Genomic DNA, 24,547 nt, shown 5'->3' with positions numbered 1-24,547 from the left:
AACATGGAAAATCTGATAGAGCTCTGTGTATTTTGTTGGGCTAATAAATACAGAACTCGTTATTTAAGGTGGATAAAACCTTTGTGGTCTCTCAAGCTTCTAATGTTTTCAAAATGTATTTATATTATCACTTAAAAGCTTATAGTAATAATAATTTAAGTTCTGGTCGTTTTCCTTAAATAAAGGAATAAACATTTGAGGACACAATTCTGTCCCTCTACAGCAGGAAGAACCCATCATTTTACCGTGTGAATAATTTAACCAGAATTATTGCCCACCATTCAGAGAGTGGTTTATAGAACCTTTGAGTCAACTTGTGCTTTATGGTGCACTAAGCTCTTGACACTCACCTCTATAAACTGGAGACAGATTTGTTATTTGTATTACCAAATATTGACAGCAAACTTTAAAAAAGGGAACCTCCCTTATAGCATTACAGAATATTAGAGCAAAAGAGAACTGAAAGATGATCTTGAGTAAGCCACCATTTTATAGATGAGGAAACTGAAGCACAGAATGACTTGTGATGTCTCACTGAGCTGGGGCACAGTCTGGCCCAGGGCTCAGTTCCCTGGACTCTCAGACCCATGCTGCAGTACCAACACCATGAAGCCTCTCTTGTATCACTTGGCGAATGAGTGTGTTAGGCGCTGGAAAGATACAAATGAAACAGATACCAAGGAGCTCAAAATCTAATAGGGGGGAGAAAGCATTATACTGCACTCTGTACATTGTTGCTAGAAAGATCTTTCTAAAAATACAAATTGGAACATTTTGTCTGTCCTTGCAGTGGCTCCTCTTTGCCTATAAGGAAAATCCTCTTTTTTGTTCTCCAACCTCTTGTCTAACTGCATCTACACTGATTTTCAAAATCAGCCATAGAGGACCAATTACTTTTCCCTAAACATGACATGCTGTTTCATCCTGCCAGGCCTTTGCTCATGGTATCCTCTGCCTGCAAAGCCCTTCTCTAATCACCCTCCAGGAGGGTTTTCTCCTTTATAACCTATCTCCTTAGGTCACTCTCCTCCAATCTCCAATCTCACAGGTAGAATTGGCCATTCTCCTTTGTGCATGGTCCACTGTGGGCTGCCCATGCTTCTCCTACAGCAACTGTGCTACTTTGTAACACTGACTTCTTCAAAATAAATAATGTATTTGCTACTTACACTTGTGTCTTTCCCTGCTAATTGAAGGTAAGCTTTTGATGGTAGGACCATCTTCTTCATACCTTTAGAACACAGCTCAGCATCTGGCTCATAAAAGCTCTATTGAATGAACCGCCATAGAGGGCCTTGCAAAGTACCATGGCAATGCAATGGAAGGAGCAGAGGGGACTTGGAGGAGTCATCCCAGGAGATGAAGCCTGGGTGCCAAGTCTTAGATGATCAGTACCCCATCAAGGCAGAGGGCAGGGGTTGGTTCATACCTCATGGCAAGAATAGAATGCACAAAGGTACAGAGGCCTGAGAAATGATGGAAAAGGTGGCACATTTGATACATGGTGGGTTTTTTGTTGTTGTTGTTAAACTAGATGAGTCTACAAAAGTCAGTCAGGACCTATGTGTGAAAGTCCTGGTAATCCATTCAAAGAAAGGAATTTTGATTGTACTGCAAGGGGCTAGAGAAGGAAGAGCCGTGAAGGGCAACATTCCAGAGTATGAATGATTGGATTGGCCTGTCAAGAGAAAGGGCAGTGGAGCAACTGAGGAGAGGTGGCTCTGGAAAGGGTAGGACTGGCATCTCTGAGTCCAGGTATGACATTGTTGACCTGAGGGCTCAGAGAACTGAGCCTGGTCCTGGTGAGAAGTGAGAAGGCCTGAAGCAAGACAGTGAATATGGAGACAAAGACAATGATTGGGCAAGCACAGCAGTGTTGGAACGGTGAGTGGAGACTAGTTGAAGATGAAGAATGAGGGAAAGGGGAGAGTCAAGGATACCTTCAAGCACTTATCTTGGATGTTGAAATGGATGGCAGTGTTCTGATACGGAATGCAGGAAGAAGAGGTTTTTGGAAAATAACATGAAGTTGAGTTTGTGAGATGCTTACATGAAGATGTTGAGAAAGCATTTGGAATCATAAGTCTTAATATTTAGGAAAGACTCTAGTCCTGAGGATATCTAGTTGATAACTGAGTCCATAGGAGAGGATGAGATCATGTGGAGATCATGAGAGTGAGGGGAGAAGGTCTTGGATGAGGCCCTTGGGAAAAGGAGGAGAGAGAGAAGGTGATTTTAAGGACTGAACTGGAAGACCAAGAAGTAGGAACAAATCCAATGTGGAGTCATGGAAGCCATAGACAGAGAGAGCTTATTCACAGGGAAGAAAGAGTTAATGGTGTCAAAACTAAAGAAAGGATGAAGATAATGAGGATTGGAAAAGAGTCCTGGAAGAGCTGTAATAGAAGGCTGTAAACACTCACTGGGGGCTGGAGGAAGTCCAGCCTAAGCCAGCATCAGCTTTGGCCCAGTGAATCAGACACAAAGGCTCCTTCTATTTCCTAGTCGCATCCAGTTCATAAGCCTGAATTTGGCTTAAAGTAGGAATTATGCTAAATAGCCTCATCTATTTAGGGTTAGTGAAATTGAGGTGGTTGGGCCATTTCATTCAAGAACTTGAGAAGGAACTGAAGAGCTTTCACGTCAATTTTCTTCTTCCTATGTATGAGTTGGGGTAGATTAAGGAGGTAGCTGATGAAAGAAGTAAAAAAAAAAAAAAAAAGATGAAAAGGAAGGGGAAATAAGTATTTGCTCTTTAAAAAGGTGATGTGCCAAACAGTAGTAGTCCCAGAACTCTCTATTCACCTGCCTCTACATACTCTAGGGTCTATTTCTAGGAAAACTATCATAGTAATGCAATCTCCATATAATTTGTTCCAAATTCCTCAAAGTTGTTTTACTAAGGGATTTAGTAAGTGTAGGGATATGAAGTGTGGCCTACAGGGAGTCTTGAAATTGAGAGTACAGAAATCAAAAGGAAGTGCTTAGACATTTTCAGAGAAAATTAAGAATGCTATGACATACAAGTGCATCATCAGTGGACTCATGTGACCAAGCAGGGTATAGATAAGCTTGGGTATTGTGGAATTCACACAAGGAGTCACATGGGGCATGACCTGTGCACTGGTCATGTACAGGAAGACCAGGTATCAGACCACAACAGTTTAGAAGTTCTTAAGAGACAATCCCCCACCCCAAGAAATGAAAAAATAAACAATCCCCCCAACAACCCACAGATAGTTTGAAAAGCACTATTCGAGATCACAGCCCATTTGTAAGACTTCTTATACTTAGTTTGGGATAAGCTAGTTGACAGCTTGAGCACACACCAAGAAGTTTAGATATAAAGTGAAAGGAAATTAGAAGTCATTGTAGAAGATGTGAATTGCTGCTGAAAATGTCCAAAGTTACCTTCTAAAAAGACCTTCTAGATTAAATGTAGGCTAGTTTATTTTTTACACCATTGTGTTCATTGCAATATCCCCAAGGTCTGTAACAGTCCCTGGCATGTGGTAGGCATTAAGCGTCTCTGTTAAATATTGAATTCGTTGTTCTAATGACAACGTACAAAATGGATTGAGGAGGAGAAAGACTAGCATTAGAAAACGTGGCTAGGAGAATTAAAAACAATTTTTTTAAAATATTTATTCACTTTTGAGAGACAGAGAGAGGCAGAGAATGAGGAGGGGAGGTGGGGAAAGAGTGAGACACAGAATCAGAAGCAGGCTCCAGGCTCTGAGCTGTTTGTTAGCACAGAGCCCGACGCAGGGCTCAAATGTACGAACTGTAAGACCATGACCTGAGCTGAAGTCAGACGCTTAACCGACTGAGCCACCCAGGTGCCTCAGACTAGGAGAATTTGAAGACAGTCTAAATATAGGTCGGTGGACTAATCAGCCTACTGGACACAGGAATAAAGAAAACATAAATCTAAGAGATATTGGGAGGGTCCTCCAGCTTTTCTCATCTCAGGAGGCAGCACGGCCATCCACTAAGGTCCAATTCAAAAATCTGGGGTTATTATTGACTCTTCCATTTGTCTTTGTCCCCAGTATTCTGTCATTCTCTGAATCTTAAATACCTCTTTTTAAAAAAAAAAAGTTAATTTATTTATTTTGAGAGACAGAGAGAGAGAGAGAGAGACAGAGAGAATCCCAAGCAAGCTCTGCACTGTCAGCACAGAGCTCGACTTGGGGCTCAAACCCACAAACTGTGAGCTCATGACCTGAGCAGAAAGCAAGAGTTGGATGCTTAACTGACTGAGCCACCCAGGCACCCCCTTGAATCTCTCTTTATTCTGACTTCTATTCACGCTGCTTTAGTCTGAGTTGTGGCACTTTTCCCAGGACATTTGCAATAGCTTCCTCAATAGTCACCCTGTCCCAGGCTCTTCCCTGTTCAACCTTTCTTTCAAAATGGAAAATCTGGTGTTTTTACTTTTTTGTTTAAAATGCTTGAATGGCTCCTGATTTACCTTCTAAGCTTAAGCACTACCTAAGCTCCATGATAGGGCAGTCCCTTACAAGGCTCTATATCATCTAGCACTTGCCTCACACTCCAGCCTTCTCTTCTGTTCCTTACCTGATGATCCTTGAACCTAAGCAACACTAAACTACTTGCAACCCCTGCCCTTAAGGGTGTACCTGCTGGTTTGTGCCTCTGTGCCTTTGCTTATGCTATTCCATTTGCCTGGAATGCTCTAAACCCCTACATCCTGCTTACTGCCCCATCTGTGGCAGTGTCCTTTCACTGTTGGAACGATTACCACAAACTCAGTGGCTTAAAAATGACACAAATTTATTATCTTACTTTTTTAGAAATCAAAAGTCTGAAATGAGTCTTGTAGAGCTAAAACCCTATAAGAGCTGTCTATCTACTGGAGGTTCTAGGAAAGAATCTGTTCTTTGCTTTTTTGAGGTTCTAGAGGCTGCCCATAGTTTTTGGCTGATAGCCATGTCATTCCTCTGTTCTCAGTGTCACATCTTCTCTGGCTCGGACACTCCTGCCTCCCTTTTATATAAGGACACTTGTGATTACTTCAAGTCTACCTAGATAATCTGTAATCTTCCCATCTTCCCCGAATTTAATCACAACTGCAAAGTCCCTGTCACTAAGCAAGGTAACATCTTCACAGGTTTGGGACATTGGGCATCTTTGGGGAGCCATTATTCTTTCTGCCTACCACACCATCCACCTCTAGTTGATTTCTTAAAGCTCAGCTGTCACTTTTTCTCGGAAGGCATTCTCTGCTAATCCTTCCACTTAGAGCCAGTCGCTCTCTATTTTGTATATACAGGCTACCAGCACTGCATGGATTAGCTTGTATTGCATATATGAATTTTTTGAACATGTCTACACTCTCTCTACTATACTTTGAGCTGTTGAGGGAGTAGCTTATTTATCTTTGTATCAATAGCACTTAGCACAGTGCATGACATATAATAAATATGAGCTATGTTTGTTTTGTAAAAACGAATGTGCCAGGCATTGTGATGGCCTGGCCCCCACTTTCGCACCTACTTCCTCTCACGTCACATGGAGTTTCTAATTAACTGCTCTTGATCATACCATGCCTTTCCCATCCCCATCTCTCTCTCTGTCATGCCCTTCTTTCAACTTTTCTGTTTTATGAATGCTTATTCATTCTTCAAGGCACAAATAAAAAAAAAAATTCCCCTCTGTGATACCTTTTGTGATCTCTTTAAGACAAAATTAATGTCTCCTCAGTTGGGTTGCTGAAATATTTTGTAAATATCTGTATTTCATATCTCACATTGTGATTTGCTTGGTTATACACACATCTGCTCCCCCACAAGAGTGTGCAAGGGCCCTATCCTGTTTATACCAGTGCAAGGTGCATCACAAGGGTCCATTACTGTTTATTAAATGAAATTGCATGTGAGCAAATGAGCATGGAGGGGATGAGCAAGGGAGGCAATAGGAAGGAACCAGACGTAAAGGATGCCCTCGAGAAAAGGTAAGGAGGAAGGAGGAGACTGAGAAGACACTTGTAAAGAGTATTCAGAAGACTTAAGGAAGCAGAGTGTGATGAAGACTGGAGTCAGAATGACTGTTCTCTAATTAAAGAGGACAGTGTGAGCAACAGCACCAAATACCACTGAGAAGCTGACCTGGGAAATCAATGAGAAAGGCTGTTGGACTTGACCTTTAAGAGATCTTAAGGGCTTCAGTAGGCACAGCTTTAAGAGGGCTCAGTCAGGGCCCTGGGTCTGCTCCTGCATTTAGGTCAGGAGAGGAAGCATCTCCAGAAGATAAAGGATGAAAAGGAAAACCAGACTTATTATCCAATCACGCTGTCTGAATGTCTGAGGGCATGAACACCACAGCACAATTCCAAGTCAGGTTGAAAAGCTTGGTTCTTTCATCTGATACAGAGGGTTCAAAGTACCGGGAGATGCCAGTGGTTCTCAAGGAATACAGGGACCAACTTGACACGTTCCCTACAATAACCAGAGATTTTCATCAACAGGGCACAGTCAGCTTGGCAGTCTAAGGACATTTTAGAATTCAAGGCAAATGTCTAGTCTGGCTACAGACCTGAGAGGAATTTCTCTTCCATGGAGATTTTCTGGATACTGCGATTTCTCTTTGTGAAGCATTCTCTGACCCAGTGGACCAATATTCTCCATGCCTCTGCCTGCCTTGAATCATGTTGTCTTATCTTCCACCTAAACTGCCTTTTCCAACGTATGTCCTCTTTGGCTAACCTTTATGGCCAGTTGTCTGTCCTGATCCAGATGAAGATTAATTTAGACAAACTCTTATGCCTGTCATCTTCCTGGATTTTTTTTTTTTTCCAAATCGATTTCATTTAGCATTTAGTTCTGTGATCTGCTTCTGTTGTGTCCTAAATCAATCTACTCTGGTCTGACAGTTTTTGCATTCTCAACAGGAGTAAGAATGGTTTTTAGGGGATGAGAAACAGTTTTTTAAATTTATAAATTATAGGTGTAAACACAGAACATAAACTGATAAAACAATATGTCTCTGGTATCAAAATGTCATAGAGGAGAACAATTTAAAAATGTCTGAAAAGGCTCCTTAGGAGGGCAATAATGAAAAAAAAAAATGTTCAGAAACACCATGTTGGGTAACGAAGCTGAAATTCAAGCTACAAGAGAAACACAAGAGTGAATAGTGAGGAAACAGGCAGTCAAGGTTGGTTACTTGACTGAGTGGATTATGGAGAAGATTCCAACCCAGCAAACAAATTTTGAGCATTTATTATGTGCCATGAGTTCTGTGAAACCCTTCCACGTTTGGTAGCAGAAAGCTTCTCCTTATTTGAGTCTCAACGTATGTTTCTTGTAGGAACAACAGCAACATTTTCCATTGAGCCAGTAGTCTACTGACCTCCTCTCTGCTTCAGCACCTTTTATGCTAATCACACAGTTGGAGGTAACTCCTCATTCACATTTTGCAACATAAGAAAATGAAAAACACAGCCCAGCTTGTGTTTGTAGAAGCTCCTTTCATGGCAGCCTTTCAACGGGTTGCGCAATTTAAAAGATGCAATTGTAATCATGACTAACTCATTAAGATGCTTGAGGGAAATCTGAACATCCTTAACCTACTTTTGAAAAGAGAGGCAAGGAAAATACAGGATTGGGGATAATCCAAGGAAAACAATTTCAAGTCTTTGAACAATAGACAGACTCTAGACCCTCTTTAGCTGGGCTTGAATAGGCTAGGGCACAGAACAAAGTGTTGCTTAAAGGAAGCCCAGCAATCATTTGTCTACTTGCTCTTCTAGAGTATGACCTTTACTTGGTTGGTTGTTTTGGCTTTTAAAGTCCTCTTCTTTGTTCTCTCATAGCATTCATTAGGAATTTACCACTGAGTCTTTGCATTTTATCTTAGTCAGTTTGTCTATGCTGTGTACTCATCTTCTGTACTTGACTCCTGAGTTTTCCTTCTCTTCTGCTTTCCTTCTCTTATCATGAGTGTTGAAGCAGGGATGACACTGTTGGGGTGGAAAGCTGACGGGGTAAGATGGATGAGCCACAGTGTCCACTTAGGATCTAGAGCCAACTCTTGGCAGCTTATCCATGGTAAATCTTGTTTTCAGCTTCTTGTTGACTTTATCACCCACTTTGTGTGCTTAGCTCTCTGATGGATGTTATCATCAGCTCTGTTTATTCTCAATGCCAAGAACACCAGTTGAGCAGGGAAATATTCAGGAGAACCTACTCTTTAAGTGTCAAGTTGACCAGCAAAAAAGAAACATCATTGTTTTATTGAATTTGGCATTGTTTTAAACACAAACAGTCATTTACACTTTGTCAAATTAGTTGTGCCTGTAGTCATGGTCTTATTCCTCCTTTCTGGTCATACTTTGTTCTCCAGAGGGAAAAGAAGAAAGGAAGGGAAGATTTTTAAAACACAGCTTCGAGTGGGAGTCTGAACCACAGGTAAATGTGTGACTTTAAGGGATAGGGAAGCATGTCTGCTTGGGTGCCTGCAACTGAAAAGGACAATTGACTATAAGGAGAATAGAAGCAAGAGACACTGGTGGGTAATTAGACAGCTTTTCCAGAACTGGGTCATTTTCACATCAGAGCCTCAATATATTTTTTGTTTCATAAGTTCTTGAAACATCAAACATACTCATTCAAACAATTCTTTTGATATAGTAGATATTTGTAGGCTGCCCTGAAAATCAGGACACCCTGAACTTAATCCCTACAGTGACATTGACTGACTCTATAACCTGCAGCCTTTTCATTTCTCCAAGATAGCATGAATCATGAAAAACATAGAGACTTTGGAATTATTACAACATGGGTTCATCTGCCCCCACCACTTATTCATCCTACCCCTACCACTTATTAGCTTGTTGACCTTGGATAAGTTGTTTAACTTCTTTGAGCCTCAGTATTTGTATTTGTGTGGCTTAACAGAGTTTTTTTGTTTTTTTGTTTTTGTTTTAATTTGAGTGTAGTTGACATGCAATGTTACATCTTCATTTGTTAAATGGAGATAAAGACACCTACCTTGCAGGAATGCTGTGGGGATCTAACAGGGTCATGTATGCAAAATGCCTAGCATGTGGAAGTCACTCATAGAGATATCTACACCCAGAGATGGGAAAAAGCTAGGTGACAAAAGGCCTGGGGGTTCTGAGCTCATTAGATGCTTTCTTAACATTATGGTATCGTGAGAGAATGAGAAGAATGCAGGCTGGTCACATAGAAATCCAGGCCTGTTTTATTTCTGGTTACCACAGCAATCAGAATATACAGGGGAAAGGTGAAGAGGGAGGGAGGGAGAAAAGGAGGAGGGTGAGAGAGAGTGAGAACAAGAGAAGAATGGAAAGGATGTGTTCTTCCCAAAGGCAGAGAACTCTAGCGACCTTCTGCAGTAGGCCAGGAATAAAAGGTAAATGGTTGCCTGCTGGTAGTATGCCCACCAAGCCAAGCAACCAAAGGGTTTGCTGCTCAGTCTCCACAGATGTTGGTCCTTAGCTTTGGACAAGTCCTTTGGAGACTATTTTGCCAAAAGCAAGAAAGGCAGCTGCCTAACTGCCCAGTCCATGGAGGTGACAAACTGGTATGTCATCAAAGAAAGAGAGAGTCATGGAAAATAAAAGCCTGTGGTTCAACCTCTCAGAGAGTCAGGTGGCTGGGAGGTGGCACGTTTGACTCTTGCTCATTAACAAAGTTTGCCTTTGTGTCCACCTCCGCTTTGCCTACCTACCCGCTGGGTAGTGGTTGGGTTCCACTGGGTAGGCAGTGAGTGCCTACTTAAATCACTAATCAAAATAATCACTGAGTGTGGGCCACATACCCAACATTCATTTAGCACATCTATATTGGATGTTTTATATGAGAATAACAAAAATAATAAATAGACTTTGACTACACACTCAAGAAGGTCCCAATAGCACAGTGATATGTTCAACTAATTGTTAAAAGGCCATTTTCACATCATATACTATGTGCATATACTATGCAGAAGCCAGTGGTAGAGGGACTCAGGGAAAGGCACAACAAATCTGAAAAAGAGTTAAGAGGAGATGGCATTTGACCTAGGCCTTGAGCTAGGATTCCACAGACTAAGGGGAAGATAGGGTGGAGGAGGGAAGGCAGCAAAGATATCCAAGGCAAAGGAAAGTGCGTGTGCAGTGGTGAAGAGCACATAGCATGTCTGGAGACGGACTGGCCTATAGTTTGATGTTCTTGAAACATGGGCTGTGTAACACAGGGGCAGGTAGAGGAGGTAAATGTGGCCAGAATGCTAAGAGCTTTCTGCGTCAGCCTATGGAGTCTGGGTTCTAACTACCATAGGTAATGGGAGCCACTGGTGGGTTTTAAGTACAGAGTGATGGGATTATACTTCTATTTTGGACAGTCCTGTGCGTTGTCGTGTAGTGAATGTACAAAGGAAGGTGAGACTGAAAGCTGGGAGACCATTAAGAAAATCATCAATTGTGTCAGATGCTGAATATGGTCAAGGAGGATGAGGACTGAGATGAAGTTCATTGGATTTGGCACTTGAAGGTCTTTGGTGACCTCTAAAAGTAATTTCAATAAAATAATTTGAGCAGAAACCAAGTTACTAAGCCAGTGGTTCTCAAAGTGTGGTCTCCAGACCAAAGGCATCAGTATCACCTGGGAACTTGCTAGAAATGCAAATTACCCAGCCTCATCCCATACCCCACCTCAAAACTCTGGGAGCGGGGCACCACAATTTGTATTTTCATGCCCTCTGGTGCACACCAAAGTTGGAGAACTACTGGCCTGAACAAATCTTTCTCCGTCTCTTCTCCAAGCGGGCTGCTTAGAGAACCAGGAACCAACTCTTCCAATAACTGAGCTGAAGCCCTAAATACGTGTCAATATCATAGTTTCTCAGCCCTTTGCATAAGCCATTCCCTCTGTCAGTGGTAGGCTCTCCCCAACTCTCTCTCCAAATGTACACATAGATAGTTTCTACCTGGCAATATTGAATGCACTGTTCAAGGCCTAACTCAAAAGCCACCTTCCTAGGAAGTCTTTCCAATTTCCTCCAGGAAGCTCTTCTATGGATCCTGCTGCACATATTTCTACTATGGCATTTATTTTATTGTGTTATTTTGTTTGGTTTACTGTCTTCCCCACTAGCTAGAAGTTCCTCAGGAGCAGGGACTGCCTTGTTCATCTCTATTTCTCCATTGTTTTCACATAGGAGATGCTCAATAAATGTAGAAACAGAAAGCTATAATGGGTTGAGGAAGTAAGAATAGCAAGGGAGAAACTACTCTTTTAAGAGGTTTATGAGTGAAAGGAAAGAGAAATTTGTCTGAGCCAACAATAGAAAGTAATTGTGTGTGTGCACAAGCATGTGCATTATGGCTGGAAGAAAAGTTTTGGCTGAGAGGATTAAGCCAGTAGAGGGCAAGAAATGAATGACAGTGACAGTGGGGGCAGATGGATAATGAATGGCAAGACTGTCTTGGAAAAGTCCAAAGAGGATGAAATTAATGGCCAATGCAGAAGGATTAGCAATGGAATATAGGAAAGACTTTTCTCTGAGATATAAGGGCAGGAAGGAAAGGTGGGAACATAAGAGCTAAGTTGTGAGGTTAAGGGAGAGAGGTTGGGGGAGCGCTTTGATGGTCTGCCAGTACAGAAACGGGGAAGGCTAGGGACAGTTCTACAGGGGAGGGGATATTTGAGCTAAGGGATATGTTTATTGAAGTGGGAAGTGAGGCCTTTTGCTGGGGAGGAAACAGGGAACAGAAAGAGGGAAAGAGGCCTGAGGAGACTGGTAAAGGCCTGCCCATGTTTTAGAGGTGGGGGGTGGGGTAGTGAGGTTAGAGAGCAGCAGTGGGGGTGGTGGGTATTTGGTGCTGATCTATTATAGCTGCTGAAGGGGCCTGCCCATTCACTCCACTGTCTTGGGCAAGGGATGCAGTGTGGGTAGACTGTCGGCAGGGGCTATCTCTGCAGAATGACGGACAACTCTGGATACAGATCCCAATACTGACATAGGAAGCATTCGAGCTCTACATTTCATCAATGCTGGAATATAATGCAGATAGTAACAATATTACATGTGACAACTCTGTAGCAACACAGGAAAAGATCTATGATCTATATGAATTAGCTGAGAAAGCAGGCTAAAAACTGTATGCGTGTCATGATTACAACTATTTGAAAGGTGCATAGGAAGGAAAGCCTGAATAAAATCTACCAAAATTTTATTGGCGATGGCATTATAGGGGGTTTTCCTTTAATTTTTAATTATGTATATATTTAAGTGAAAATATGGAAAGAAATAGAATTGGTTCTTTCCCTACTGCCTTTGTCTTTTATTTGGTACGTTTAGAAGACAGCATTTCAAAATAAAAAGTTGTAGTGTGGAACCAACCTGTAGAATTGTCTGAGCTTCTCTCCTCTAAGTGGCAGAGGCAGGGAAATGAAGCCCTTGAGTTGTCCCAGGATTGGAGGCTGACAAGCGAGAGATTGGGCATCCTGCTGTAGGGGAGCACAAAGGAGGTATGTGATCAAGCTGCTCTTTTAATAAACTTGGGAGACCAGGCTTACAATATATGATCAGTGGACAACTTACTCCATGTTCAGGCAAGTTGTCTAAACAATGGGTGGGACTGAAATGCTGTGGCAGAGACCTGTGGGCAGGCAGATGTAATTTGCAGAAGTCATTTGTTGCCACTGGAGGTGGTCAGAAGGACCTGGGCTGTGCCACTGCATAGCAGCTGTGTGCTCTTGGGCAACTTCTGGATTTCGTTTTCTGCCTGTGAAGTGGGAATGATAACATATACTCATAAGCTGGTGGGGACATTACAAATTATAACGCAGGTGAAGTGCTTAATACAGCGCCTCACAGACGTAAGCACTCTAACATTTCCTGCCATTATCATTATTAATGTGGCCAATATTATTATTATCTATAAATATTTATGATAGAGGGAACTGATTTGCATTGGGGGAGCTTTGAATTCTTTGGAGGGAATTCAGGGAGGTGTCCTCAGGGTGGTTGTCTGTCACCTCTAGAGCAAGGCTATGGGTTCACTCCAGGCCTTCAGGAGGGAAGAGGGAAATGTGCAAGGAGGAACTCCATGTTGCTTCTTCTTTTGCTAGTGTTTGTGTTACTTCCCCCCTTCTAAACAGGTGCATATTACTCCAGAGCGCCCTTTCACCTTCCTCTCCCACTCTTCTCTTTTTCTTCTTTTCAACTCTTCATACTTCTCTTTTCTCCTCAAAACCCCAGGCAGAGGACACATAAGGAACTATACTACTTTTTGCATGTTCCAAGTTTGTTTTTTGAAACTTGAAGGTTGTCTCCTCGTTGCAGCACTTGGAGTTTACATGAGCCAGTCTGTGTTCCTGCTGTCCATTCCTCCCCTTACTTAAGAAAGATCTACGCCCCCAACTGCTGCCTTTAGTAAATGCTTTTAAACGATAGTCATCGGTAGACAGGCAGTATTCCAGACCATAAGAGTTCAATTAAGGAAGGTTCTTTTGAGGTAACTATATCTTGCAAAAGAAGCCAACAGAGGTGTGAACTGTCCACAGGGCCCTTCTAGGCAATGAGGTGTATTTTCCCAGACTCAGATGTAAATCTTAATGTGGGAACCATTCTCTGTCTTGCTAGCATCTGTTCTTTTTTTCTTGCTTAGATGTTTAGTAAGTAGGATAAAAGGGAAAAAGTCAAAGTTTTGAAAGAAAAATGCTTAGACCAGTGGTCTGAGCCAGAGAGCAGAGTGGTCCTATTACATTATTCTTAACAAAAACCAGAATGATTAAAAACCAAGTTGGTGTCCAGATCAAGTACAACCACCACTCACCTTCCGAATTCCAATTTTACATTCTGTCCTGCATTCATGAGTAATAATGATGTACTTTCAGCTTTGTTGGAAACCCTATTTGTATATTTTACAAGGTCATTACCTTCAGCAACAGATACCTGGTCTGAGCCCAGCAATTACCACCTCTGTCTCTGCACACATTAGCACACATACACACCACTGATTTGTACTTTCCTATAAAATTACTCTTTCCCTTTTTAATTAGAATGTTTTCAGAAGCAAACCCTATCGTTAAGGCCATGTACGCTTCCATTATAAATACCTGTTGCCAGCCATTAATTATCTCCTGATGAATTACTTTAGAAGATCTTTTTTAATGCTCACTTTTAAAAGTGAGATTTCTTTTCCTTACTTGTGATGCTTCCATCCTCATACTTACTTAACCGCTTTGAATTCCACATAATAAGAAAATGTTCCCCTTTCTTTTGCTTCAGGGGAGTTCGATGTGATCTGTACTCAGAATGAAGATTTTTTTCATACTTTAAGGTGGAAACTTTCTGTGGGCCTGGACCTCACTGCTCAAGAATGTCTTGGCTAATTGTGAGGGAAGAATATAAGAATGTTAGTGGAAACAATTGAATAGTCTCTGGGAACAAACACCTTAACATTTCATAAATATCTACGGTTGCATAACCATTTTAGTGACAGAAGCACTGTGAGTTATCCAATAATATTGTGGTTTGATAATTACACAGTTGTGGGTTTATGCTGCTTTTGAATTGGGGAGATGTCCTGGTGCATACAGGTCAATCCTTTTTGTGTCATTATATATAAAATATATACATCCACTTAGTAATTGAACTATAATACCTCCCAGCATAAAGTACTTAAAAGAAAATTTTAAGTTAAGTAATGCTAAAGTGAGCATTCCTGTACTAACTTAGCTGCTTATCTCATGGATAGCGGAGAATTTGGGATTCCTAGTTACAGTACCATTCATCGTGTAGTACATACATATGAACATTTCATTATACAAGGACAACCTTAAACTTTCCTCTTCTTGACCATCAATTAAAATTTTTAAAAATGTTTATATATTTATTTATTTTTGAGAGAGAGAAAGAGAGAGAGAGAGACAGAGCACAAGGAGGGGAGGGGCAGAGAGAGACACACACACACACAGAATCTCCAGGCTCCGAGCTGTCAGCACAGAGCCCAATGCGGGGCTCGAACTCACAAGCAGTGAGATCATAACCTAAGCGAAGTCAGATGCTTAACTGACTGAGCCACCCAGGCACCCCTTGACATCAATTAAGTTGAGATACTCATATTCCTAAAAGGGTAAAGATATGTCAAGAAGCCCAGGTTACAGTTTCTTATATTATTTATACCCTTAATCAGAGCAGAGACAATTAGCTGAAGATTCTTGGCTCCTAATTCTCAGAGCTAGTTTGAATCCTTCTGGAACCTGTTCTCTGTTTGACTGAACCTGGTGGACCTCTCAGAATGCAGGTCTTCATTGTGCACTTACTCCATGCTCCCTGCAAGACAAGAACCAACTACTGTGGGGTTTACAAACAAGAATAAGAGATGCTTCCTGTGCTCACAGTGTTTACAGTCCAGCTGTATAGGCCACCTCAGTTCATTCATATCTTGTAGGCTGGGGACAGGATGAAATGAAAGCGGCCTTAGAATTAATCACAGTGCTCTCTACTTTCCCACAGCCCCATGCTTCATCTCTGCTGTAGTTATGTTGTATGTTGGCCTTCCTCGATGCATTGTAATGTCCAGAGAACAGGGGCTGGTTCTGATGCACATCTGTATCACCACAGAGTCAAGGATGTGCTTTGCAGAGGGTAGGCTCTCAAAAGATGTGTTTAAACCAGAGAATGTACTCGCTTGCTTAGGCTTCCTAATTACAATGAGTCAGCTTGTTTTGTCCCATTGTGGTGGACTTCACCAATATGGTGAAGCTGTTGGCCCTCTGCCCAGAGGTACCCAAACTAAAGATGGTCTTGGGTGTGCTTCATAACTGGTGTTATGTTTTAGGAAGAGACAGAATGAGACAGAATAAGAAGTCAGAAATAGCAGGGGTTTTGTCTCAGCTGTCATTAATGACTTGACCTTGGGCAAGGCACTTAAACTCTATCTCAGTTTCTTCATCTGTGAAATGGGGGATAATAATGACTGGCTTGACTGTTTCCCATGGTTGCTTTGCGAATCAAATAAGATAATGTACTTAAAAGTGTTCTGGAAAGCCTAAAGCGCTGCACAAATGCAAGGTATTATTTTGCAGAGATCTTCCTTTTAATTCTTGCTTCCACACACACTTTATCACACAACTCTGGGTTCCTGGGTTATGTGGGGAGATGTGTGGAGTACATGTGTTGAGTAGCTCAACCTAGGCTTGATAAGTTCTCCAGAATCGCTTCTTCAACATCTATAGCGTTTAACTGATTCAGCATATGCTTCTCCAAAAGACCCAGACAATTATGCATCTCTCTCCAATTCACATAGATATATATGCCCCTCATGCAGCATTTATTCAATGCATATACTATGAACACTTTATGTGTACTGCTGTGCTAGGAACTGGTGCAAAATGGACAATGTAAGATCCCTGTCTTTGAGTGGTTTCGTACCCTACTGGATCTGAGAGAACAGACCTAAGAATAAATAAGTGCCTAATTCTGTATTTGTTTTGGGAGGCAATTTTTACTTGAGTTTTAATTAGCAAAGACATTTGTGCATATTTTTAGTTTTGACTAAAATGAAAACTAGTGCTGGCCCTTATTCATGTTTTTCTACTGCTAATGGTGTGTAGATTTTAATTGAGCCCCGGAGGCTGAGGTTTTTTGTTTGCTTATTTGCTTCAGATGAAAGTGTGTGGCATCCCATATTTCTTTGATTCAGTGAAGTTGTGAAACTTTAAGAACTAGCACTGGCTCATTACTTATGGGATCACCTGAATATTTTCCTGCCAATTTCTCCTGTCAAGTAGGATTTGCTTTGACTAGAAGTACTGTCCTAGGGAAGGCCATTCCCAAATCCAGCTGAGTAATCAAACTGTTGAGTACATTTAGGGCTGACATCTCCAGGCAGATTCTGGCATTTTATGTTCTCAGCTGCTACTGGAGCTTTGAGACAGTACCACGTGACCCCTGGCTGCTGACAGGGATTAGGGAAATAGTCACCTAACTGCACACGGTAGAATTTAGGGTTAGCTTTGTGGGGAGGTCGACCACAGAAAGTGTATTTCAGTGCAATTCCATCCTGCTAATCAGTCAGGGTCCTAAAGCAATTAACATCTGCAGGGCCCCGCTACACCTGAACATGGCTTTCCCCTTTTCAGCAACATTGGTCTTTTGCCCATTTATCTACTCTACGAAACCTCCTTTTCCTTCTCTTATATTTCCTATGCCTGGGAATAGCCCATCATGCCTCAAGATACCTGGGTCATTGCTGATTCCTTGACCTACATTTCCTCTCTCATCTAAACCATTACTAGTCTTGGGAGCCCATCTTTTCTGCACCCCCACAGCTCCTGCCTAAGTTCTTATCTTCCCACTTTAGAGAACAGGTTCAGGTCTTTATTGTTTGCCTGCCTCTATACCTGTTCCCTGTGTCTGAAATAGCCTTAGACTTCTAAACATGAGAACTTTTCTTCTTTACCCGATTAATCTTTCGGTCCTTCAATTCTTAGTCTAGCAGTTGACGTCTTCCCGGAAACCTTCCCTGCCCACTCCTGGGCTGGGACAGGACTCATCGTCCCTTCTCTGTGAACCCACAGCATTCTACATGTCATGTTGGATCTTCATTGTTGGTTACTTGTCTGTCTTTATCCCTCAGCTACTCACACAGGATCTGGCCCATGGCAATATTCATCAAAATGATACATGATGGGTTGGACTGATTTGTTTTCCTCTCTGTCTTTGCCAACTCGTCTTCCCCTTGATTTTCAGCTCCCATTTTGTTTTGTTTTGACTACTTTATATCCATAGCTTCTTTCAAAACATGTCTTTTATAATACCTCTTTGGTAATGTCCTTCTCCTACTTTCATTCATAACGTTTATTCTTTATTCCTCTTGTCCTTATGGGAATGTGTGCAATAAGTTTAAAATTATAACAAATCCAGCAAAAGTTATATGTGAACATAATAATTACTTTCCTTAAAACAGTCACCTTGGGGGCCCGGGGTAGCTCAGTCGGTTAAGCGTCCGACTTCAGTTCAGGTTATGATCTCACAGTTCGTGGGTTTGAGCCCCGCATCGGGCTCTGCGCTGACAGCATGGAGCCTGGAGCCTGCTTCGGATTCTGTGTCTCCCCTCTTCTCTGTCATGAAGATTTGATTTTAGGGGCGCCTGGGTGGCTCAGTCGGTTGGGCGTCCGACTTCAGCTCAGGTCATGATCTCACAGTCGGTGAGTTTGAGCCCTGCTCTGTGCTGACAGCTCAGAGACTGGAGCCTGCTTCGGATTCCATGTCTCCCTCTCTCTCTGTCCCTCCTTGTGCTCTCTCTCTCAAAAATTGAATAAACGTTAAAAACAACAACAACAACAACAACAACAACAACAACAACCAGTCACCTTGGGAAACTGCATACCTTTTTAAAATAATGTCATAGCCTCAGCCATTTCCAGAGCTGCTTTTTGGGGATGAGTACCTTCACATTTTTCTGAATATATTTTAATAGTGACAAATCTAGTCTCTGCAGGTGATGTTTAAAATTTCTATAGAGCCAAGACACCATGAACTATATTTAATGGGTAAAGAGAATGCCCTAGCTGGTAACACTATGGGTTAACAACTAAAAAGTAGTGTTATTTTCTTTCTGTGAACATATTTGCACAAGGGAAATTCCAAAGCTATTTTGACTAATTATGTTATTTTTGAAAAGAGTTTCTAGCATCCCAAGGTGACTACTTTCAACAACAGTGCTTGCTTATTTATTATAAAGTGCTTATTCAAATCCAGCCTATAATCATACTGACTTGCATTTGTTTAGTGTTGTTTTACATTATAGTTCAACATCTATTATGTGATAGACACTGGGAATAAATAAGGCCATGGTCTTTGCCCATAAGGACCTCCTAATTAGTTGAGAAGACAGAAATAGCAGCAATCCTGTGTAAAAAATAGACATTGCCTGAAAATAAGGAAGCAGTACAGTGGAGAGACTGTCCGTGAGGAGTAAGAATTTGTTACAGTGTCAGCAAAACCTTCTCAGGCCTGAAGGATTAATGATGACTAGAAGTTCACTAAGAGAAGGAGGGAAGGGGATGGCAGGAGTCCTTCCAAGCCCAGGAACAGAAGGTACAGACACCGAAACAAGAAGATATGTTTGGGGGAATGTCAAATCTTTCAATACTGTTATTGTGTAAAGTTCACAATGGGGGCAGAGAGGGTGAGAGATGGGGCCCAACGAAGTAAAGGCCTTGTATTTTTACCGCCTTTAAAAGTTTGGTGTTTATCCTGTAAGGGACAGGGAGAAGCCCCGTGGGTAGAATTCTCCTTCCCAATGAGATCCTAAATTCCCCCATCCAATTAGTCACATAGTTGCACCCCCCATTCCCCCCCTCCCCCAAGATTGTCTCAATTCCATCTCTTCCTTTCCATTCTGACGTTCACCTCATTAGTTCAGGCCTTCATCACCCCAGGCCTGGAATGTTTCACAAACTCCTGACTGGCCCTTGGACTCCAGTTCACCTTTTGCTCCTGACAATCAATTTTGCACAGGATTATCAGAGCAACTTTTCTTTCCACCAAGTCTCACCCCTGTTCAAAAGCCTTCAGTGGTTTTCTATGATCTGAGGGATAACTGGTCCTCCCCCTTTTCAGCTTGTCATTCAAGATCTTACTAACCTGGTCCCAGCTCCCCCTTCCCTCCTGGACTCCTGTAAATGCAAATAGTGTCAGAACTCATCTACTTATTCCCTTATTTGTACCTTTACTTTTATGGTGGCTGTCCTCTGGAATGCTACAACCACACAAACCTTTCTGTTTGTTTTGTTTTCAGCTTTTTTCTTACAAATAGTAAGCCCATATGTACCCAATGCTTGGTGACATCCCCCACTGTCCTGCCCTGGGAGTAACCACTATTCTGGTTATAGTCTATATATTCTATAGAATATGTTCTATATTCTATTTATATTATATTCTATATATTACGATTATATATATGGTGTGGTATATTCCATTATATATATATTATAGTATAGTATACCATATAGTATACTTTATAGTATATATATATGTATATAATGTGGTATATTCCATTATATATATATTATAATATAGTATACTATATAGTATACTTTATAGTATAGTATATATACGTATATAGAGTGTGGTATACTCCATTATATATATATAGTACAGTATAGTATACTATATAGTACACTTTATAATATAGTATTTATATGTATAGGGTGGTATATTCCATTGTGTGTATATATATATATATATACTATATTATAGCATAGTATACTACATAGTAGTATACTTTATAGTATAGTATATATATAGTATATATAGTGTGGTATGCATCTATAAATAATAGATGGCACAGGTCTGAAAAATATTAAATATACATGAATGATATACTTTATATCTCTTTTTGCACCCAGATTTTCACTGTCATCTTATTCTTGATCTATCCCTGACATATATGAATATAGTCTCTTCGATTGCTGTATTCCATTTCATTTTACAAATATACCATGCATTCTTCATCTATTCATCTATGGGTGGGATTTAGGTTGTTTCCAAGTTTTGGCTTTTACGAACAATGTCACAACGAATATCTTTAGCCAAACCTTCCCTGAATCCTGTAGGATTCTCCTTTAAAGTAGTTTGTGCATCCCGCGTCTGTAGGATCATCCCATTGTGTTGAGCACACTGCTACGCCAAGTATGGCGGTTGGGAAATATTTGCTGACTGAATGAATGAATGAACGGTGCAGCACAACCCGGGTGATGGCCACGTTCCTTTTCAGGGGCCTTTGGCGCCTTGGCCCCCATTTCCTTTGACAGCGCTGGCCCTTCTCTACCGCATTCCTCCAGCTAGCCCGAGAGCGTGTGTAAGTGTGGGTGTGTGGGGGCGATACCTCTCTCTCACTGGAGGGGGCACGTCTCTCCCGGCAAGTTCACGATCTCGGCAACCCTGGCGTCTGAAGTTCAGGGTCCGAACACCCACCTCCTTCGGCAGAGGCCCGGCCCGGGGAGGCAGTCCAGCGCCGAGGGAGTTAAGGCGCGTCCAGACCCGACGCGGGTCGGAGGAGGCTGGCGGGGCCGTCGGAGGACTCGTAGTAGATCCCTCCGCGCGCAGCTCGGGCCGGCGCTTCTTCCTGCGGGAAACCCCTGGGTGCCGAAGGCGGCGGGGCCCGGCCGCGGCGACAGGGGGCGGGGCTTGCGGTGGGAGGAGGCGGCTGAGGCGGAAGGACACACGAGGCTGCTTCTCTGCATAGCCGAGAAAGTTTCAGCCAAACTTCGGGCGGCGGCTGAGGCGGCGGCTGAGGAGCGGCAGCCTTGGGGTGCAGGGAGTGGAGGCATTTACGCCCGGGCTTCGGGGCACAGCGCGAGGCCGTGAGGCGCAGAAGCAGGAGGAGGAGGGGAGAGAGAGTGGGGGGGGACCCTTGGTGGGGACCCCCTCCCCATGTGGATCTGCGCAGGCGGCGGCGGCGGCGGAGGAGGCGACCGAGAAGATGCCCGCCCTGCTCCCCGCTCCCCTGTGGGCGCTGCTGGCGCTCTGGTTGTGCCGCGCGGCCCCCGCGCGTGGTGAGTATCGGGCCGAGGGGCGCTGTCCTTTGCGCCGGGTCCCGCGCACCGCCGGCCCAGCTCGGCCGGCCACCTGGGGCGACCATTCCATCCGCCTCCACCTCCCCCACCCCGCCCTCCTGCGTCCTCCTCTCTGCGAGAAGGCCGTGTTCCGAGCGGGGCCGCTCGGTTCCCGAAAGTTTGGACCCCGTCAGGGCCCCCCTCCCCCGCGCTCCCCGCCGTCTCCGACACCCCCGCGGCCCCAACACACGCCTCCTCGGCTGAAGGGGGGCCGGGCCGCGAGCCTCAGAAACTCGCTTTCCCAAGCGGTCGTGTGCGGAGACTTGGGCTGCGTTGCCCTTCTGGTTCCGCGTTTCCTGGGGTCGAGCGAGAGCCGAGGGCCGGCTGCCCGAGACGAACCCTCGCCGGCCGCGGACCGCAGATGGGCTGAGCGAAGGAATGCCAGATTCCGGCGTGGAGGGAGCGGGGGCAGGGCCTCCGAGCCCAACGGCTTGCACCTTCACGGCCAGACCTCGCTCTGCCCAAGGGAGGCACGCAGGACGGGTGGGCGGCTTTGGGGTGGATGGGGACAGGGCTTCGTGGCGTGCCTAGGTTCGGACACTCGGAATCCGTGGTCCCGAGGAACCCGCGGTGTTTTGCTCGAGCCTTTGAAAGGTGGAGGCAGGAGCAGTAGAGAAACTGGTGTGGCTGCATGAGCCACATGATTTAAAAATCTCGACTGCTGTTATTCTTTCCAAGGCGCTGAGCTCGGGCGCTGTTTCAGAGTCTGTGTCCAGCCCCAGGAATGTGGTGTGACGATCACCAACTCCTCCAACCTGGCAGCGGCGTTTGCTGCTCTTTTGGCATTGTTGGGGGTGGGGCAGGGGCGGGTGAGGAAAAGTGGATACGTTAATTCAAAGTGCTTCCTCGGAAAGCGTCTTTATGGTTGGATATTCGCAACAGTCTTTCTGAACACGGTTGGACCGAGGACATCGAATCACGTCTTATCCATCCCACCCACAGTCTCAGACTCCCAATTTCTTCAGGCTGTTTAGTGGAAAGAGCTTGGGTTTTGGAGCCCAGCTCTGTAATCCTGGGTTCAAATCCCGCTCTGCTGTGTGAACTCACCAATCAAACTGGGAATGAAATTACCCAGCTAATAGGATTAATTAAGAGAATGTATATTAAACCAGTGGCAGTCAGAAGGTATTCAAAAAGTCCTTTCGGGGCAGGGCTGTGTTTTACTTTTTATGAACCCTGCTTCCAGTGGGATGGCAGCTTGGTGCATGTTTGTGAAACTCATAGGGACCTCTTCTTTTCCTAGCCTAATCTGAAGGAAGATTTTATGTTTACCAAAACCAAAACCAAAACAAAACCCCCAAAATAACAAAAAAAAAAAAAAACACCCCAAAACATGAACATGAACAATGTCTTTTTGCAAAGAAAAGGTTAAGAAGATGATGAAAAATTTGCTCTTTGTTCATTGTTAACAGGTAGTTGACAGGCCAATCACAGATGTTTGAAAGAGAACAAGGTTATTTATCCAAGTACTGGATTGTTCAGCACGAACCAGATCCTGCTTGGAAAGCTCAAATTCCATACACCTCCATGTCCCTAAGAATTTCAGAAGTGGACCAGGAGGCTATGTGATTGATGATGAACCAAAATTGTTGTTTTAGAAGCATTTAACAAAACAGTATAGGATTCTTGCCTTTCCTTTTTTTTTGAGCGAAAGCTTTACTGTAAGTGTAGATTTAGGGTAAAAAGGAGTGTAAACGATGGGCTACTTTGAGGATTACAAGCCTTGGTTTCTACCATTGACTTGTGTAGTCTCCTCACCTATGAAAAGAGCCAAATAATCCCCTTTAGAGAGTTGGAGGGAATAATAAATATGATTGCAAACAGATTTGCAAAATTAAGTGTTAGGTGATAAGACTGATGTCAAAAATAGAATTACTCTCACACATAGGGCTTCTCTCATTCTAGGAACTCAGTCCATAGAACGATATCCTCTTTTATACTTCTGTACTGATGAGGTATTGCTATTACCAGCTAGCTTTTAGGTGGACAAGGTGAGTGTTAAGTCAGTAAGTTCAAGGGACTAAATATGGATATTTTGATTTTCAGATGGGTGTTCTTCAGATGCTAAACTACTGCAATAAATGAGATTATAAAACCTGTTTTTGGGTGCAAATTTTAAATCTTTTCAGAGTCTGGCAGTGAAGGTTTCTTGAGTCTCCATCTATAATCATGGCATTTTTTTGTCATGTCAATTATAACACACTCTTCCAAATTTTTGAGTGTTCCTGTATTTGGGATTGTGGCCAATTGTTAATTTAAATGTCACTGAGTTCGTAAGGTGAGAAGCTGTCAACCCATCTGTCTGCTTGTTTAAACAGCTATCCAAGACCACCTCTTGCTCCTTTTCTTTTGCTTTGCAGTGGGAAGTGATTCCCTGGTTTTGGTGCCTGCTAGATAATTTCTTAGCTGAATTCTCTTTAATAAAAATCACAAAGAGCAGTTTTCTTTCAGATGAAGATGAAGTTTATTTTTCTTTTTCTTTCTTCTTGTTCTTTCTATATTATTATTCTTTGGTGGGGGGAGGGGAAAGGAGAGTGATGGTTTCTTATCTTTCGTTTCTTTTTCCTGATGTTTTGATTTTTAAAAATACTTACCCACATCTCCTTGGCATCCCTCTGTGCTATTCCCATTCTGCTGTCTATTCTGTTGGCTTCCTGTGGTATAGAGAAATAACTTTTGGTTTACCTGAATTGTATTTGCTGACTTCAGGACTTTTAGAAAAATGTTTAAATTCAGTGGGATATGCTTGGATGCTTCAGAGCAGCTTTACAATACATTTTAAAAATATCACGCCCACAGAAATTCTATTTTGCCCACAAAATTTGCATCGATCTAGTTCCCACTCTGCCGCCATTCCTAGTGGCTTTCCTCCTTCCCCTGTCCACTGTGATAGAAGAAGGAACTCCAAATCCTGGCTCCACATCAACATCACCTGGGGGGAC

The 24,547-nt window shown here is 42.9% G+C and overlaps 1 protein-coding gene and 1 long non-coding RNA gene across 4 annotated transcripts in view; one reads left to right on the top strand and one right to left on the bottom strand.

The window, feature by feature from the left end:
• Positions 1-4,219: 4,219 nt before the first annotated feature.
• Positions 4,220-14,845, bottom strand: LOC122228567. 3 transcript variants are annotated; one of them, XR_006206663.1, is made up of 4 exons: positions 14,211-14,845; positions 12,574-12,757; positions 12,373-12,479; positions 4,220-8,485 (listed from the first exon to the last, which is right to left on the bottom strand). It is a non-coding gene; the product is annotated as an uncharacterized LOC122228567 (long non-coding RNA). The 3 variants fall into 3 exon arrangements; XR_006206664.1 differs by having other exon boundaries at positions 4,220-8,361; XR_006206662.1 differs by having other exon boundaries at positions 4,220-12,479.
• Positions 14,846-21,259: 6,414 nt separating this feature from the next.
• Positions 21,260-24,547, top strand: part of NOTCH2 (notch receptor 2) — a 163,594-nt gene continuing 160,306 nt past the window's right edge. Inside the window, exon 1 of the mRNA XM_042953671.1 lies at positions 21,260-21,545. Coding sequence (XP_042809605.1) covers positions 21,473-21,545 — 73 coding nt within the window. The 5' untranslated portion in view covers positions 21,260-21,472. The remainder of the gene's footprint in view (positions 21,546-24,547) is intronic.

Source organism: Panthera leo, chromosome C1 (assembly GCF_018350215.1).
Source record: "Panthera leo isolate Ple1 chromosome C1, P.leo_Ple1_pat1.1, whole genome shotgun sequence".
NCBI classification, from domain to species: Eukaryota; Metazoa; Chordata; class Mammalia; order Carnivora; family Felidae; genus Panthera; species Panthera leo.
The sequence above is the reverse complement of the archived record's forward strand: the minus strand, read 5'-3'. Positions and strand labels throughout refer to the sequence as shown.